We start from the raw sequence: 16337 nt of genomic DNA, 5'->3' as shown, positions 1-16337 counted from the left end.
CAGAACTCGTTCACCCCCTCCACACGGCGTGCGGGGGAAGGTGTCATCCCCGTGGGCTACCTGGAGTTCGCAGGGCAGTCCCCGGCGCGGCAGCGTGCAGGGTGGCACCGGCTCCGCTTGCCCGAGCAGCTTCCCAGCTGCGCGCGCCCGGTGTGCCTCAGAGTCACCTACAAGCCCGCTCCTTCGGCTCTCGGGGCGCCCGGGCGGTGCCGCCTCCAGGCCGCGGAGCCGCTGGGAAGGCGGCCGGGGGCTACCACGCCTCCCCACGGCCCAGCCGCGGCTTCCTACTCGGGGAGATGGGCGGGGACACCGAGGGCCCGGAGGCGCGGCTCTGCCCCAACCACGAGGCGCGCAGGCGGCCGCGGCCCCCGCCGATTTTGCGCTCTCGGGATTCGGCCTACTGCGCGTGCCACCCGCCCCGCTGTCCCCGCCCCCGGCCCTCGGCCCTTCACACAACAATCCGGAGAACAATTCGCTCCCGCGCTTCTCCGCCGTCGCCCGCTGGGGCCTGGCTTTTATAGCCGCGGCAGCCAATGCGCACCCTCCTTCCTTTCGGCCCGCCCTCCCGGCCAATCGCCGCGCCCCTTGTGTAAGGTTCGGCTCCTCGGCCGCTCTCGGTGGTTTTCGCTGTTGCTGGTTTTTTCAGGAGCTGCTCGCTCGCAGCCTGAGACGCTGCCTTTTTTTTTTTCCGGGTTCGGAGCCGTTCCGGATGCTTTAGGCTGCCGGATGTCTGATCTCCGGATAACTGAGGCGTTTCTGTACATGGATTATCTGGTAGGTGCGGGGTGCGTGTCGGTCCTGGGACCTCAGCTGGCCCGGTGGCCCTCGCTTGAAGGAACCAACCTTTTTTTTTTTTTTTTTCTCTTTCTTTCTTTGCGATGCGGTGCCTTTGGGGGGGGGGTATTCTTTCTCTGCGGCCGCGGCCGGGGCTCGCGGCGGGGCGGCGAGCTGACAGGTAAAGGCACGGCCCCGGGGCCAGCCGGGCTGCGGGGCGAGATGCGGGCCGGGGCTGCGGGGCGTCCCCTGTCCGTGTTCGCGCCTTCGTCCGACCTTGGCTTTTCCCCCCGCGCGCTGCCCGCAGACGACTTGCTTTCCGGGGAAGCCGGAGTGTTCCGCTCTCTCTTGGAACAGAACTCCAAGTGCTATTAAACAGCCATAACCGAGAATGGCTTCATTAAATCCAGGCAGCCGCGGTCATTTGCTTGCTATTAGAGCTCCGAGAGCCCTGACCCGGGGCACGGGCGCATTAACCTTCCAGGGGCCGGGGCTAAACCTGCCTGGCAGCCCGGCCGGAGAGAGACGCGGGGCTCCGGCGGGTGCGGGGCGCGGCTGCACGCCGCTGCCGTCCCGGACACCCTGCAGCTCCCAGCTGCACTTTATTTTGGCCGGGCTCGTGCTGGGGAGTTGGGGGGGGGGGAGTGGCAGCACCGGGCTGGAGCAGAGTATTGGAAAACTGACTTGTGGGAGTGTGTGGTGTGTGTGTGTGCGCACGCACGCAATTATGCAAGCCCCGGCTTTCGTTCCAATATTTGTGATTTCCCCATCGCTGCTTATTGTGGTCCGGGGCAAATCTTTCTCGGCAGGGGGCTGCGACCGGTTCCCGCACCGTGACCCTAAGTCGCAGGTGTCCCGGAAGAAGCACTGTGGCCCTGCGGAGCTGAAGTCCCCGGTGAGGGACGCAGGCCCCTCCTGGTCGCAGGACACAGGGAGTTTGATTGCAGATTGGCCCTGGCAGGGATGGGCCACCTCCTTCTAGGAATTGCACCGAAGGCTGTGCCGAGATTCTCTGCAGGCGTTCTCGGTCTGGAATCGCTGGGCTAGGGCTTGGTTTGTTAGTATTAAGCTGTACGTTTGAGGTTCATCTTGGTGGATGTGAAGTTACAGCGTTGGTCTTGTGCTGGGGGAGGGTGGGGATGGCAGCTAATGCACGACCTTGTGAACGGAGCGAGCGGAGTCAAAGATTGTGTGTTGCTGCTCCTTGGTGGAGGTCAGCGACTTCCACGTTCCTGGTGGATTTTACCGGACTCACAGCTGTCGCAGGTTAGGGGGATGGTCTCAGGTCCTGCATCCTGCCCCGTGCAAGGGGTTCTGCAAGTTGGTTTGCGGGATGTGTCCCAAGAGCTGATTTTCTGAGTTGCTTAGCTGATTGAGTACAGTATATGGCTGTGTCTTGTTGTCTGTGTGGATTTCATTGGAAGTTTCGTTGAGAATAATTAGCACCTGGGAAAGGCTACTTAAGTGATTAGAGTCTGAAAAGGAAGCCAGGTGTATCTGAGCCTTCTGCTCTTTATTTTTACTGGGTGTGTTCTGACATTTTCAAATTGTAGCACCTTGCTGCCCCTGAGGTGGCAAGCCCACCCAACCCTTCAGGGAAAGTGGCGCTGAGCACTGGTGACTGTGTAAGCTCCAGGCAGATACGGCCTAGGTGTAGGTGAATGAACATTTGTGGGCTCAAGGTGGGAGGGTAACAAATTAATTTCTGTACCACTTTACCAACAGCTTGTACCCGCATTAGTGGATTGCAGATTTGTTTTCTTAACCTGCCATCCATCCAACATTTGCTTTGCCATATAGATCTGTTTTATTTCTTTGACTATGCGTCCACAAATTTCACAAGGGCAGTGGAATAATCCCACTCTTAGGAGGGGAGGAAGAAAAGGTCTTAAAAACAGTTCAGTTCTAGGAGTGCACTGCATATTCTCTTGCGAAGGTTCCGACAGTCCACCAGTGTTAAACTGGCCCGAGGAAGGCAGCCAGCAGTCCTCCCTTGGGGGTGGTTTTGTCTACTTTTTGCTTATCAGTTTTCAGCAAAAGTGTGTCATACATCATTGATTTTTTTTTCTTATGTTCATATTGACTTGCTTGCTTATGCATAATCTTTGTGTGATCATGCAAAACCCCATTTCTGAGAAATAAAAATGAATTTCTCTGTGTGCAGGATGTTATTTTTTGATGCATCAATCTCTTCATTACCTGCCCAGGACACTTCCACCATGCCACTCTGCTACTAGGGTCCTATTAAAATAAGCCCATCCCCAAATTTTGACTAGTTTACACACACACACACACACACACACACACACACACACACACACGGGCAGATATTCCAAGTTTTGACTCTGAGAATTTTACTGAAGGGACTGGAACAAGCTGTCCTCTCATGAGCTTGGGAAGAATAATGATGCGTGCCTCCTTTTCTTTTTTAATCGGCATTTGACTTCTTCTTGTTAGAATCTGGAAGAGAGAGAGGACAAGTGAGCTGTGTGTCTATTGTCCATGGACTGGATGTCACCCCTTCAGCTTTTTAGTTTGGAAGGGAGCGGAAGGGAGGAGAAATAGAAAGGTGAAGGTGCTATTTTTAACAACTTTCAATCAGATGAAGATGGGAAAGCTGAAGCAGCAGCTCTCTAATCTTAGCTGTTGCTTTTAATGCTCTCGTTTAGAGATTCTAGATGAAGAGAATCAGAGATGGTTTCTTAATATTTCAAACATTTTTTTTTTAAATTGATTTCCATTTAGGGGAATAGTGGTAACTGGGAATAAAAAAATAGTTCTGTCTATTACCTGGTGTGGTCCCTGACTTGATTCTTGGCACAGGGTTAGGCTCCAGTATTTGTGGAATTGCTTGAATATGAGACCAGAGTGACAATTTCATTTGCTTTACCAGCCTCTAAATTGAGACAAGATAAAATCTGTTTGGATTAGGTATTTGGTTCTGGGGAATGCAGAATGTATCTTTCTCTGTTAAGTCAAAAGATCATCAAGTATAATTTGTCTAGCTGGGGTTGCAATTGAAACCAAAACATCTGTTTTCCAGCTGATAAGCAGAATCTTCCTGGGAGGCCACGTACCTCTCTCCCCCATCATGATGACGTCTGCAAGGCCATGTTCACACTTGTCAGGTCTATGGGGAAGGACTTGGCTGGCATCCCTGCAGGCCGTACCAGCATCTCTTTCTCTGCTGACAGCTAGAAGTAGTAAGGCCACGTGCACAGCTTTTTGAATAAGCAAGGAGAAAATAGTCAAGTTAGCATGAAAAGGGAAAATCCACCTTGTGGGCTTTTCTGGAAGGTTTGATGAGATCCACTCCTGGATTCCTTTCAATTCCCAAATGTCCCTTTTGACTTGGCTCACTTGTGTGTACCTTTCCCCTCCCTGTCACAACAACAGCAGTAGAACTGGTTGTATGTTGTGTGAAGAGATGATTCCTACGGTATAGCGCTATAAGTAGTACGTTGCTTTTCAAAGATGTCACGTTCTTGCACGGCAGATAGGTTGTTGATTTATACCTTCTGTTTAAGAACTCATCTCAGTGAATGGGAAGATGGGGAGTGGTCATCAATCACAAAGTTGCGACTCCCTTGAGGGTATGTAGGACCTATGAAGATGAAGCCACACGCTGGTGTTTTCATTAATTCACTCAGCGGTATTGCTGGAGCTGGCATTTGGTGCATGGCCTTGAAAGACATGAGGAATAAGCCTTCTGGGATTCCCTTCACCGCCCTGCTGAAGGCAACAGGCGAGACTGGCAGAGCCAACCGAGTGAGACGCAGAGGGTAGCACCTCTGAGGTGCTGCTTGGCTCTGGTGTGGTTCTCTCTAGTGGGCGTTTCTTTGTTTTCTTGTGAACTCAAATGTAAGATGGCACTTGGCACATTTGACAAGCAATAGTGCTTGATTGGGGCTGTTGTGCAGTGGGCTACACTGCCTCTTGTGGTGCCTGCGTTCCCTACCACAGTGCGGGCTACTCCTAGTCTTCCAGTTCAGCTTTGTATAGTGTGCCTTGGAGGATGGTGGCCCAGGTAGTCGGGGGCCTGCTCCCTGCCGGGAAGACTGGATGGCGTTTTGGGGTTTGGGCCTGGCTGTTGCTTGCATTTCAGTTGTGAACTACTAGATAGGTCTGTCTGTCTCTCTCCTCCTTCTCTGTCACTCTGCCTTGAAAATAAACAAACAGGGACCGGCATGGTGGCCTAGAGGCTAAAGCCCTCATCTTGATTGTGCCAGGACCCCATATGGACACGGGTTTTAATCCTGGCAGCCCCGCTTCCCACCTATCTTCCTGATTGTGGCCTAGGAAGGCGGTAGAGGATGGCCCAAAGCCTTGGGATCCTGCACCTGCGTGGGAGACCTGGAAGAGGCTCCTGGCTTCTAACTTTGGATCGGCACAGCTCTGACCATTGCAGTCCCTTGGGGAGTGAATCATCGGACGGAAGATCTTCTCTGTCTCTCCTTCTCTGTGTATGTCTGATGTTGCAATAAAAATAAATAAATAAATAGCCACAGAGACCATGCTCCATATACACACCCCAAAATTTTTTAAAAAAGGAACAAATCTTTTTTAAAAAATTGTGGTTATGGGGCCAACATTGTGGTGTTGTGTGTTAAATTTCCACCTGTAGTGCCAGCATCTTATATGAGTCCTGGTTTGAATCCTGGCTCCTCCACTTTTGATTCAGCTTCCTGTTAGAATGCCTGGGAAAGCAGTGGAAGATGGCCCAAGTACTTGGACCCTTGCACTGACATGGGCGACCTGGATGAAGCTCCTGTCTTCAGCCTGTCTCTGTATTGTCTGTTGCGGCCATTTGGGGAGTGAACCATTGGATGGAACATTTCCTTCCCTCTGCCTCCCTCCCCCCCCCCACTTTGAAATTCATAAAAAACAAACAAAAAATACTTATTTTGTCTTATGTACTGTCGGTGCTCATTGTATTTGTACATTGCAATTGGATATAATAAAATTAAGTTTATTAAAACTAATTCGTATATACTGGTGGACTTTGCCTCAATTCTTCATCATAGGCTTCATCTGCCATTATAAAAATTGATGTCTTGGGGAGAAGATCCCGATGAGTGAAATGGATGGGTCATCTACCACCATTCATAGGATAAAAATCAACCAAACAGCCAAGAGCAGGAATTCATATTTTGTTACAGAGAATATTGTTGATTGGTGCTAATACATTGAATGGGGCCTCATTTGAAAAGAGAAGTGAAGTCACACTTGTGATTTTAGATGATGTTCAGTTACCTGTGAGCCAGGCTTTTAAAAAAGATTTATTTATTTATTTGACAGTCATGGTTACAGAGAGGGAGAGAGAGAGAGAGACAAACAGAAAGAGGGAGTGATCTTCTGTCTGCTGATTCATATGCTAAGTGGCCACAATGGCCAGGGCAGAGCCAGGCTGAAGCCGGGAGCTTCATCCACGTCTCCGTGTTGTTGCAGGGGACCAAGCACTTGGGCCATCTTCTGTTGGTTCACCTAAGCAATTAGGAGGAAGCTGTGCCACAGTACTGGCCCCAAGCTAGACCTTTTAGACCTTTTTTTTTTTTAATAAAAAGCATTTTTTACTGAAAAGGTATTTTCTGAATGATTTTGAAAAGTGTCTTTTGAGCAGTGAATGGCTCTGAAAAAGTTACGTGTGTTTTGCTGGACTATAAAGTAATAATATAGTCCTAACACTCGTCTTTTTTTAAAAGCTTTTTAAATTTTTTTTTAGATTTATTTTTATTATTTTTTTTATTGGAAAGGCAGATATACAGAGAGGAGGGACAGAGAGGAAGATCTTCCGTCCAATGATTCACTCCCCAAGTGAGTGAATGGCCGATGCTATGCCAATCCGAAGCCAGGAGCCTCTTCCGGGTCTCCCACGCGGGTGCAGGGTGCCAAAGCCTTGGGCTGTCCTCGACTGCTTTCCCAGGCCACAGGCAGGGAGCTGGAAGGGAAGTGGGGCTGCCGGGATTAGAACTGGCGCCCATGTGGGATCCCGGGCGTGCAAGGCGAGGACCTTAACCACTTGCGCTACCGCGCCGGGCCCAAGCTTTTTAAATTTTTATTGCAAAGTCAAATATACAGAGAGGAGGAGAGACAGAGAAGAACTTCTCTCCGATGGTTCACTCCCCAAGTGACCTCAACAGCTGGAGCTGAGCCGATCTGAAGCCAGGAGCCAAAAGCTTTTTCCAGGTCTCCCATGCAGGTGCAGGGTCCCAAGGCTTTGGACCATCTTTGATTGCTTTCCCAGGTCACAATCAAGTGGGGCTGCTGGAATAAAAACTGGCGCCCATATGAGATCCCAGTACATTCAAGGCAAAAACTTTAGCCACTAGGTTACTGCACTGGGCCCAATACTCTCTAGTCTTAATGTCAACTGGATGAGGTAGTTGTGTTAATGTTCCTTTATTAATAATTCATAAGCTGAAAATAACGTGAACACAGTAAATCATTGTGGGAGTCACTTGGTGTAAACATTTTCAGAAAATCTATTGTGCTAAGTAGGAACTGTTGTTACAGAGATGTGGGGTCTGTTTCCTGGGATTCCACCACTGCAGCCTTACTGCAGTGAGGGTGGACAGAGGGACATGCGGCGACCTGGAGCAGTGTCCTGCAGGAGACCGCCTGCAGAAGCATGCATAAGCCAAGTGCTTCTGTGTGGGCAGTGAGGGGTGCAGATGACACACAGAAGGGCATTCGGGGGAGATTTGGGGGAAGGCTGTGTACCTGCCCCAAGGTTACAGGGCCGGCAGGTGGCTGGCATTGCAGCTTCCAGGGCACTCTGTCCTCGCAGGCTTCTACCGGAAAGCCATTTTCTTTTACTCTAGGCAGAGGCTCTGGCAGCTTGGTGACAAAGCTGTTGGCATGTACTTGATATTTTTACAGCACGCTTCGTGTCAGTACAGCCCTCCATATCCAAGGGTTTCTTATCCATAGCTCAAGTGTATTTGTGAAAAGCCTTGCATTCGTACCAAACATGCACAGACTTCTGGTTGTTCCCTAAACAGTGCCTTGGGAACAGTTGTTTACATAGTGCCTATGTTGTGGCAGGCAGCAGAAGCAAACTAGCAATGATTTAAGGTATATCGGAACGTGTGCGTGGGATGAATGCAAGTTTTTGGGAGGGAGACTGAACATCCAGGAATTTTGGTCCCTGTGGGAGGTCCTGGCACCTTTCCCCAGTGGATACCAAGGGATGGCTATACCATGCTGCTGCTTACATGGACAGATTCAGAAGAGTGCTCTGGGGCCACCACTGCATTCAAGCAGGGGCCCTGAGCAGCGTGTCCACGGTTCCCACTCCCTCAAGGACTTGGCTCTGCCCGTGGCCGTTGCAGGTCAGGCTGCCTGGACAGAACAGTGTTGCTTGCAGAGCCACACCCTTTCCCCAGCCCCCATGCCAGTGCTTTGGTCCCTGATGTGGCCTTCAGATCCAGTGTTCCATCAAGGAGTCACAAATGAATTTTGAGGCAGCCTCATTAGGTAGGCCTCTGCTGTCATGTTCAAGGGCGGATTTCCGACTGTCCCAAGCCCAGTCAGTATCTTTTAAAGAGGTTGCTGAGACTCAGGATCTGTTTGAGTCTGAAGTCTGCTATGCTGCTTTGCCAAGTGTTGCTGGTGAAGTGGAACTGTCCCCAGCAGACAGAGACCATGAGCAGCCTTTTGCTTCTGAACTGTGACTGGGTCAAGTCCCATTGACGCTGACTAGAAGGAATTCACTTCTGAAGTAGACCTGAGGGAAGGGAAGATTTTGACAGAAGGTCTGATGGTTACCTTGGAGAGAAGTTTCCTCTGTTTCTCACAAGCTGTGTTCATGGTGGGCCCTTATGTCAGAGCCTGCTGTCCCTGTCAGTTGTGCTACAGCTCTGGTCTGACATCATCTCATTGCTTCTTGTGCCTGGGTGAGTCTCGAAGCCCAGTCCGGCTGACTCTCACTTCACAGTGCCCATGCACACTTGCTTTTCAGCCAGACTCAGAGCAGCTCCACACATGGTTTAATGATCTTTCATCACCATGTTGAAATGCCTCATTTTTGGACAAGAGGCTTTGCATGTTCTTATTGCCTGGATCTCTACACTTTATATAGCTGGATCCGGTTGCTAGTGCTAAAGGCAAGACATGGTTCACTTCTGTAGCTTGCTCCAGTACTGGTTCTCTGGCCTCCCGAATCCCCTTTCTACCACCAGAATCTGGTCCATTGCGTGGTTACCTGGGGACTGTCTATCAGATGAATTGCAGAGTGTTTTTCTTGGATTACCTAAGTCAGTCCTCCCCACATTCTTGTTAACCAACTATTTCAGGTTTCAATTTACAAGGAAACTTGGGGCTCTGAAAGGCAGGGTATTGGCCAGGATCAGGTAACTGGTGGAGGGTCAGGGCTGTTATGAGCCTAGTGTAGCTGATTCCAATCCCGCGCTGTAAGTGCTGGAGCTTGAGGGAGTATGTGATGCTGTTGGAGAGAGCCCTCCCCCACTTGAGAACTTGAAGACTGCACAGTCCCACTGGGGGAAGCTGCGTAGGTTTCTGCCTGGTGGCTGGAGTTTGCACACCAATTTTGTTCCCATTGGTTACCCACTGCTTTGCATAAACTGTCACGTTATGCTGTTGCCTCACAGCCCAACACCTACCTGATTTTGACAGTCCCTTGGATGGTTGCTTTGGCAAGACGGTTCCCTGCACTGAATTTGTTAGTACCTTGATTTGCTGATACCTGTTCTGACCTCGGCTCAGCTTCTCTCCCAGACCAGACCTCGTCTCCTGGTAGCTGTGTCCGTGTCTCCACTGGAGAGATTCTCCCCCAACCCCCAGGCTAGCTGCTTCTCTGGTCAGTCACAGGAGGGGAGGGATGACAAGCAGGATCTGGGCCGGGGTCACTGAGGGAAGTGCAGCCAGTCTGTGCCTGTCTCTAATCCAGCTAGACAGGAAGTCAGGAGCTAACGCAGAATTCAGTACTTTCAGGGTTTGGTTTTCTTTCTTTTTATTGGAAAGGCAGATTTATGAAGAAAAAGAGAGACAGAGAAAGATCATCCACCTGCTAGTTCACTCCCCAAATGCCTTACAATGGCTGGAGTTGAGCTGATCTGAAGCCAAGAGCCAGGAGCTTCTTCCAGGTCTTCCACGTGGCTACAGGGACCCCAGAACTTGAGCCTGGATGGGAATTGGAATAACCTGGACATGAACCAAAGACTGTATGGGATGCCGGCACTTTAAGGTGGAAGATTAGACTGTTGAGCCATGGAGCCAGCCCCACAGTTTGATTTTCTAAGTATGAAGTATGGCAAGCATGTGTAGGGGACTGCAGAAAACAATATGAAAGACTTTTGTGTTCATGCCTCGCTTACTCAACGGCATTTAACATTTTGTCGTTTTTAACATCAAAACTCTGGTGCCCTTTTTAAAAATAGTGGTACTCCCAGTCTATGGCTGAAGCCTCCTGACTCTGCAGACTTGTCTCCTCCACTCTTGGTTATGACAAGTGTCTCAAAGTTAATGATCTTTCTCATGAGTATTTTTTGCGTTTTATGATATATGTGTGCAAACTATGTGCTGTGTCTTGTGAATGTGGAAATTTTAGAGAAATTCTAATGTATAATCCTTATCTTTTTGATATTTGGCATTTTCCTACTTTGATATTGTTTTTGAAATTAATAAATATTTCATGTTTGATAGTTGTTTCAAATTTTTAGTTTAGGCATGATCATGTCTACTTACATGTAGATATCTAGTTTGCATTTGGAAAAGCTCACAAGAGAATTTTTCTCCAATATTTATTTTTTTATTGCAAATTCAGATATTCAGAGAGGAGGAGACACAGAAAGGAAGATCTTCCGTCTAATGATCTACTCCCCAAGTAACCACAGTGGCCAGAGCTGCACTGATCCAAAGCCAGGAGCCAGGAACCTCCTTCCCATGCTGCGGCATAGTGGCTAGAGTCCTTGCCTTGCAAGCACTAGGATCCCATATGGGTGCTGGTTCTAATCCTGGCAGTCCCACTTCTCAAACAGCTCCTTGCTTATGGCCTGGGAAGGCAGTTGAGGACGGCCCAAAGTCTTGGGACCCTGCACCCACTAGGGAGACCTGGAGGAGGTTCATGGCTCCTGGCTTCAGAAGAGAATTTTTTTTTGAAGCCTGGCTGTGTGTGTGCAAATGTGTTTTCTTTAACATAATACATGAATCATAAAAGCTATTCCATGGAGTTTTATGTACACTTCAGCTTTTATTAGGATTCTGCAGTTTTTATTAATGGCTTGTGAGTAATTTTGTAATCATATTAACACATATACTGAACAGACAAAGCAAGTATTTCAAAAATTTTGTAGGAAAATAGAATTGAAAGATGAGTTTATTGGGTGCCACAATACTTTGAAAACCACACATAATTTTTTTATAGCATTCGTTTCTATGAACTGTTTGAAGACTTCCTTGTATATATGATTTCAAACTTTTTTTTAGACCAAAATAGACATCTTTTTAAAGCATTTTTCACATTGTTTTGGCAGTCTAAGAGCAAATATATTTTGGTAATATTTAAAAAATGCTCATTTTTTGTTTATTTGAAAGAGTAATACAGAAAGAGAGAACTCTTCCATCCATTCCTTCACACACCTAACACCAGTTCAAGCCAGGGTTAGGACTGAGCTGAGCAGGTCAGAGCTGGGAGCGGGGAACTCTGTCCCGCTCTGATGCCTGGGGGGCCAGACCACAGGCCCTGGAGCTGTCACCAGATCCCTCTTGGGTACAGCAGCACCGCACTGGAAGCTGGGGTGGAGGCTGATTGACCCAGGCATTCCTGTGTGGGATGTGTACGTCCTTGGCCATGGCTTACCCCACATGGCCACAGTACCGGTTTCAACATACTTATTATTAAAAGTAAAAGCTTAATGAAGGAGACTTGAGGAGCATAGCAAAATGCAACAGAAAAAAAATCTGTGATTCTGCAACTTGTGGAAAATCAGTTTACACATTACCATATTATCCTGTAATGTGTAGGTGGGATTCACTTTCCCATCTAGGAAACCCAAGTGATATCATAATGAAACTATTGCTTCATACCTAACTGTGTGCTTAATGAACTTTTAATGATTTCTAGAGCATACATTTTCCATATTGTATAGTAAACTACAATTAATTAAACATCTTTATTTGCTCCAGTGTTGGTTGTTCAAATAGTGTTGCAATCCACATTCTTTGTAAATCCTTGGATTTTTGTGAATGGAATGCAAAGAGCAGTAATTGTTTCTTTGGTACTTTAGTGGGCCTGAAAAAATTTGAATTCCATTGTCATAAGGTTGGGAAACTCACTCACAGTTAGGTAGGCCTCTTTGTTGTGCAGTTTTTAAATACACTCACTTATGCAATAAATCTCTTGAGAAAGAAATTATATTTTAATATTCCTGGGTGTTTGGGGGGTATTCTTGCTATAGGATTCTAGAGAGAATTATTGGGTTTAAAATACTCATGTTTTAAAACACTCAATTTTGACTAATTTAGCTAATATTTGTAATTTGGATAGAATGCTGTTCGGGTGTACTCGGCCACCATTTGTTGAGATTAAGTTATCTTATAACAGTGGTGCTGATGAACATCTGTTGAGAATTCACTCTGCTGAGTTCTATTTTTTTTTAATTTTTATTTAAAATTTTGAATTTTATGGAACAATTCTGTAGAGTCTGGGATTCCTCCTCCCTCCACCCCCTCAATTCCTACCTGCCAACTGATTCTGTTGAGTTCTGTGGGAAATGCTATGGAAGGCCTCCTTTTGGTTAGTCCTTTCTACAGTGCTCTGAGAAGTGTAGCTGCAAGGGGACCAATGGTCAGGAAGCACCGAGTGGCCACAGCTGCCTCCATTGTCGGATGTGTTGGTCAGAAGTGGAGCAGCTGGGATTTGAACTGTCACCCATATGATTGCTGGCACTGCAGGCAGTGGCTTAACAAACTGTGTCACAGCACTAGAACTGCTAAGAGTTTTCTAAGGCGAATAGATGGATAAACAATGGGGTGAAGGAGTTTAGGATACCTCAAGAAAATGTCCGAAGTGATAGACTGAGATAGGATTTATTGCAAGAAAAGGTGGAGCAAATGGACTGTAAAAGATGTAAGAGCCTGGTGATCTTGAGGCTGAAGAATAAGTGTTTGAAATCATTGCTCAAAAAAGTGAAAGGAGATGGTGCTGGTAGCCCAGTGGCTAAAGTCCTCATCTTGCATGCACTGGGATCCTATATAGGTGCTGGTTCTAAATCTGGCAGCCCTGCTTCCCATCCAGCTCCCTGCTTGTGGCCTGGGAAAGCAGTCGAGGACGGCCCAAAGCCTTGGGACCCTGCACCTGCATGGGAGACCTGCAAGAAGCTACTCCTGTTTCCTGGCTTTGGATTGGTGCAGTTCTGGCTGTTGTGGCTGCTTGGGGAGTGAATCATTGCATGGAAAATCTTTCTCTCTGTTTCTCCTCCTCTCTAAATATCTGACTTTCCAATAAAAATAAAATAAATCTTTAAAATAAAGTGGAAGGAGAGAATTTTCAGTGTAGCCAGACAATGTAGTATGTGAAGGTAAGGTTGTGTAGGTAGACCAGTTCTCAAAGGAGAAGCTGCAGTGCATGGCTTGTACTGGTAACCAGAAAAAGAAGGGAAGGTTGGTATTGGATGGTCAGTTGTGTGGGTGATGGGGTCACCAGGACCACAGAATGAGTTTTGTTGCAGTGAAGGACTGAGCCAGGTAACAAACCCTTAGGGGATCACACACTTTGACACTAGCTAAGATGCCACTTGGTACACCTCCATCTCATCTTAATGTGTCTGGGTTGAAATCCCAACTCCAGTCTCCAGGTCATGGGACTCCAGGAGGCTATAGGTGATAACTCAGGTACTCTGATCCCTGTCACCCATGTGAGAGGTCCTGGTTGAGTTCTAGGTCCTGGCTTTGGCTTGACCCACAGCAGCTGGACTGAGGCCACATGGAGCTGAATTTGGAGCCAAACTGCTTGTCTTTGCATTCTAGCTCTGTCACCTGCGCCACAGCCTTTCCCGTCTCAGGTTCTTCATGTACAAAGGAAGCAGAATGACTACATGTGTGCACGTGTGCACACACATAGGGATATATGCATACAGATATGTGTCATTTTGAAGAACCCTTAGCACTGTGAAAGTGTTAGCTGTTAGTGAGCTGGGGCAGAACTGTGGTCACCAAAAATTCTATTCATTTTTCCACTAGAGCCTTTCACAGAGCACACATTAAATGTAGTGCACGGTAACTGGGTTAAAAAGACTGCAGCTGCCGATTGGTGTTCTAAGTGGCAGCTGTCTCTGAGATGCAGGGTGGAAGGTGCTGGCATGACACGTGGTGGCCCACACTCCTCAGGCCACTTCTGGTTTTCAGCTGTTACAGAAATTTGGCTGCATGGGATGGCTCACTTTGAATCAAGTGGGTGAGTTCTCTGAGAACCCCTTCTAACATTTTCTTTTATGGAACTCGGTGTTTGAAAGTGTCTGCTTTGGAGAACGTTTTCCAGTAGCACCTGATTTGCTAGCCTGCCCTTTCATCTCTTCTCCCTTTTTGAAGACTTCCTGAGGGGCCATGTGGGGGCAGCACGTGTGCTGGGCTGATTGATTGGATGATGCCTCTGTTCTGCTGTAGGTGTTTCCTGAAGGTGGCTGTCCTTAGCTCACTGTGCTAGCTGCAGAAAAGCTCTTGTAATGATGAGACTTCCCTTTGTGTTTAATTCTATATCAGAGTGCCATACTGTTGTATTATTCATTGGTCATATTTTCCTTAGTACAATGTAGTATTTAAAGCAGTGTGATTTTTGAAGATGATTTTTAAAGCAACATTTTAGGAAGTTTATTACCTAGTCTGTATCTAACATGCTTTCTGCTACATTTATTTTTGTTTATATAAAAGGAACCAATTTTATAGAGACAGTTTTAAGAGCATGATACTGGCATAATGACTCAAATGGCTAATCATCCACCTCTAAGTGCCGGCATCTATAGGCACCAGTTTGTGTCCTGACTGCTTTTCTCCTGACCCAGCTCCCTGCTTATGGCCTGGGGAAAACAGTGGAGGATGGCCTAAAGCCTTGGGATCCTGCACCTGTGTAGGAGACCCAGAAGAAGCTCCTGGCTTTGGATGGGCTCAGCTGCCATCATTGTGGTCACTGGAGAATGAACCAGCAGATGGAAGAACTTTCTGTCTGTCTTTCCTTCTTTCTTCAAATATGACTTTCCAATAAAAAAATGTTTTAGAGAGCATGATACTTTTCACCATCACTGCCACCCTTCCTCTCCCTTCGCTAATCATTTAAAAAAATTTTACAATAACATACTTTGTTTACTTTATAACCCAAGCTAAATAATGAATTCAACAAGTACTAAGGTGAAAAACTACTGTTTTTTAGGAGCATAGACAAAGGCCTATAAACAATAATCAAAGCTCAAAATGTCAATTTCCCTCATATACATTTTTTGTACTCTGTATATTAGTTACCACAAATCAGGGAAGACATATGATGATTGTCTTCTGGGTATTAACTTATTTCACTTAGTGTAATGGTCTCCAGTTCATCCATTTTGTTGCAAAAACATGATTTAATTCTTTCTTTTTCTGGCTAAGTCATTCAGTCATGTATATTTACCACAATTTAAGATGCCTGTTGTACAGATCAGATAATTTAGACAATCATTTGATTGCCTCTGGATTTCCTTTGTTTTTCTATCAGACCCGGGGACCTGGCCCTGGGCTGTGGCTGAGTCTCAAGTCCCGTTCCTTCCCATCACTTCTTGGGGCGCAGGTTGCCATTGTCCTGCAGCCTGAGTGTCTGGTAAATAGGTTCCTGCTCTAATCATGTTCTTTCTTCCCACATATGTTTTTATTTGAGAAAATTCCTGACTGTTTGGTCATCTTTTGGAAATTTGATGAATATTTTCTATTTTTTTGTCTTCTCAGTGTTTATACTTTATCATGAATAATTATGCTTTTTGTATTCACTTGGACTAGTTTCATCAAACATATTTGGTGAAAAAATTTTTTCATCCATGTCTAGAATAGATTGTCACTTGCTGATTCTAAAACGTTGCACCAGATTCTTTGTAACATAATACAAACATAGTGAAGCAAGTTGCTAGAAGTGTGGGAATTAGAAAATTCTGTGCAAGGTGTGATGCATATTTTAATTCTTTATACAGGTTGTTTTGAATACACCAACATATGAATGTGTGATTATAAAGAATGAATCAGAGTGAAGAAGAGTTTAAAAAATGTATTTGAGTGATGGAGTGATAGAGTGACAAGGAGAGAGAAAGCAAGCAGGAAGGGAGGGGAAGAGTGGAGAGACAGCAAGGGAGCTCTTTCATTGGCTGGTTCACTTTCCAGATCTCAACAATAGCTAACCAGGAGCCATGAGGCCAGGATCTCCATCTTGGTCTCCCACGTGGGTCAGCAAGGGTTCAGGTTCATGGACCTTTCTGAATTGCATTATTACAAAGCTGGATCAGAAGCAGGGCAGCCAGAACTGGCATCCTGATATGAGGCACTGATGCCATGATGCCACAGGTGGTGGCTTAATGCACTGTGTACAG

General features: G+C 46.8%; 1 protein-coding gene across 1 annotated transcript in view; it reads left to right on the top strand.

The window, feature by feature from the left end:
- The first annotated feature begins 628 nt into the window (after window positions 1-628).
- The window catches only part of ARL15 (ADP ribosylation factor like GTPase 15), a 399440-nt gene continuing 383731 nt past the window's right edge, over window positions 629-16337 (top strand). The window contains exon 1 of the mRNA XM_040977531.1: window positions 629-774. Within this exon, the coding sequence (XP_040833465.1) occupies window positions 727-774 (48 nt within the window). The 5' untranslated portion in view covers window positions 629-726. The remainder of the gene's footprint in view (window positions 775-16337) is intronic.

Source organism: Ochotona curzoniae, unplaced genomic scaffold, assembly GCF_017591425.1.
Source record: "Ochotona curzoniae isolate NIBS_2020 unplaced genomic scaffold, NIBS_Ocur_1.0 contig_2754, whole genome shotgun sequence".
Classification (NCBI taxonomy): domain Eukaryota; kingdom Metazoa; phylum Chordata; class Mammalia; order Lagomorpha; family Ochotonidae; genus Ochotona; species Ochotona curzoniae.
The sequence above is the reverse complement of the archived record's forward strand: the minus strand, read 5'-3'. Positions and strand labels throughout refer to the sequence as shown.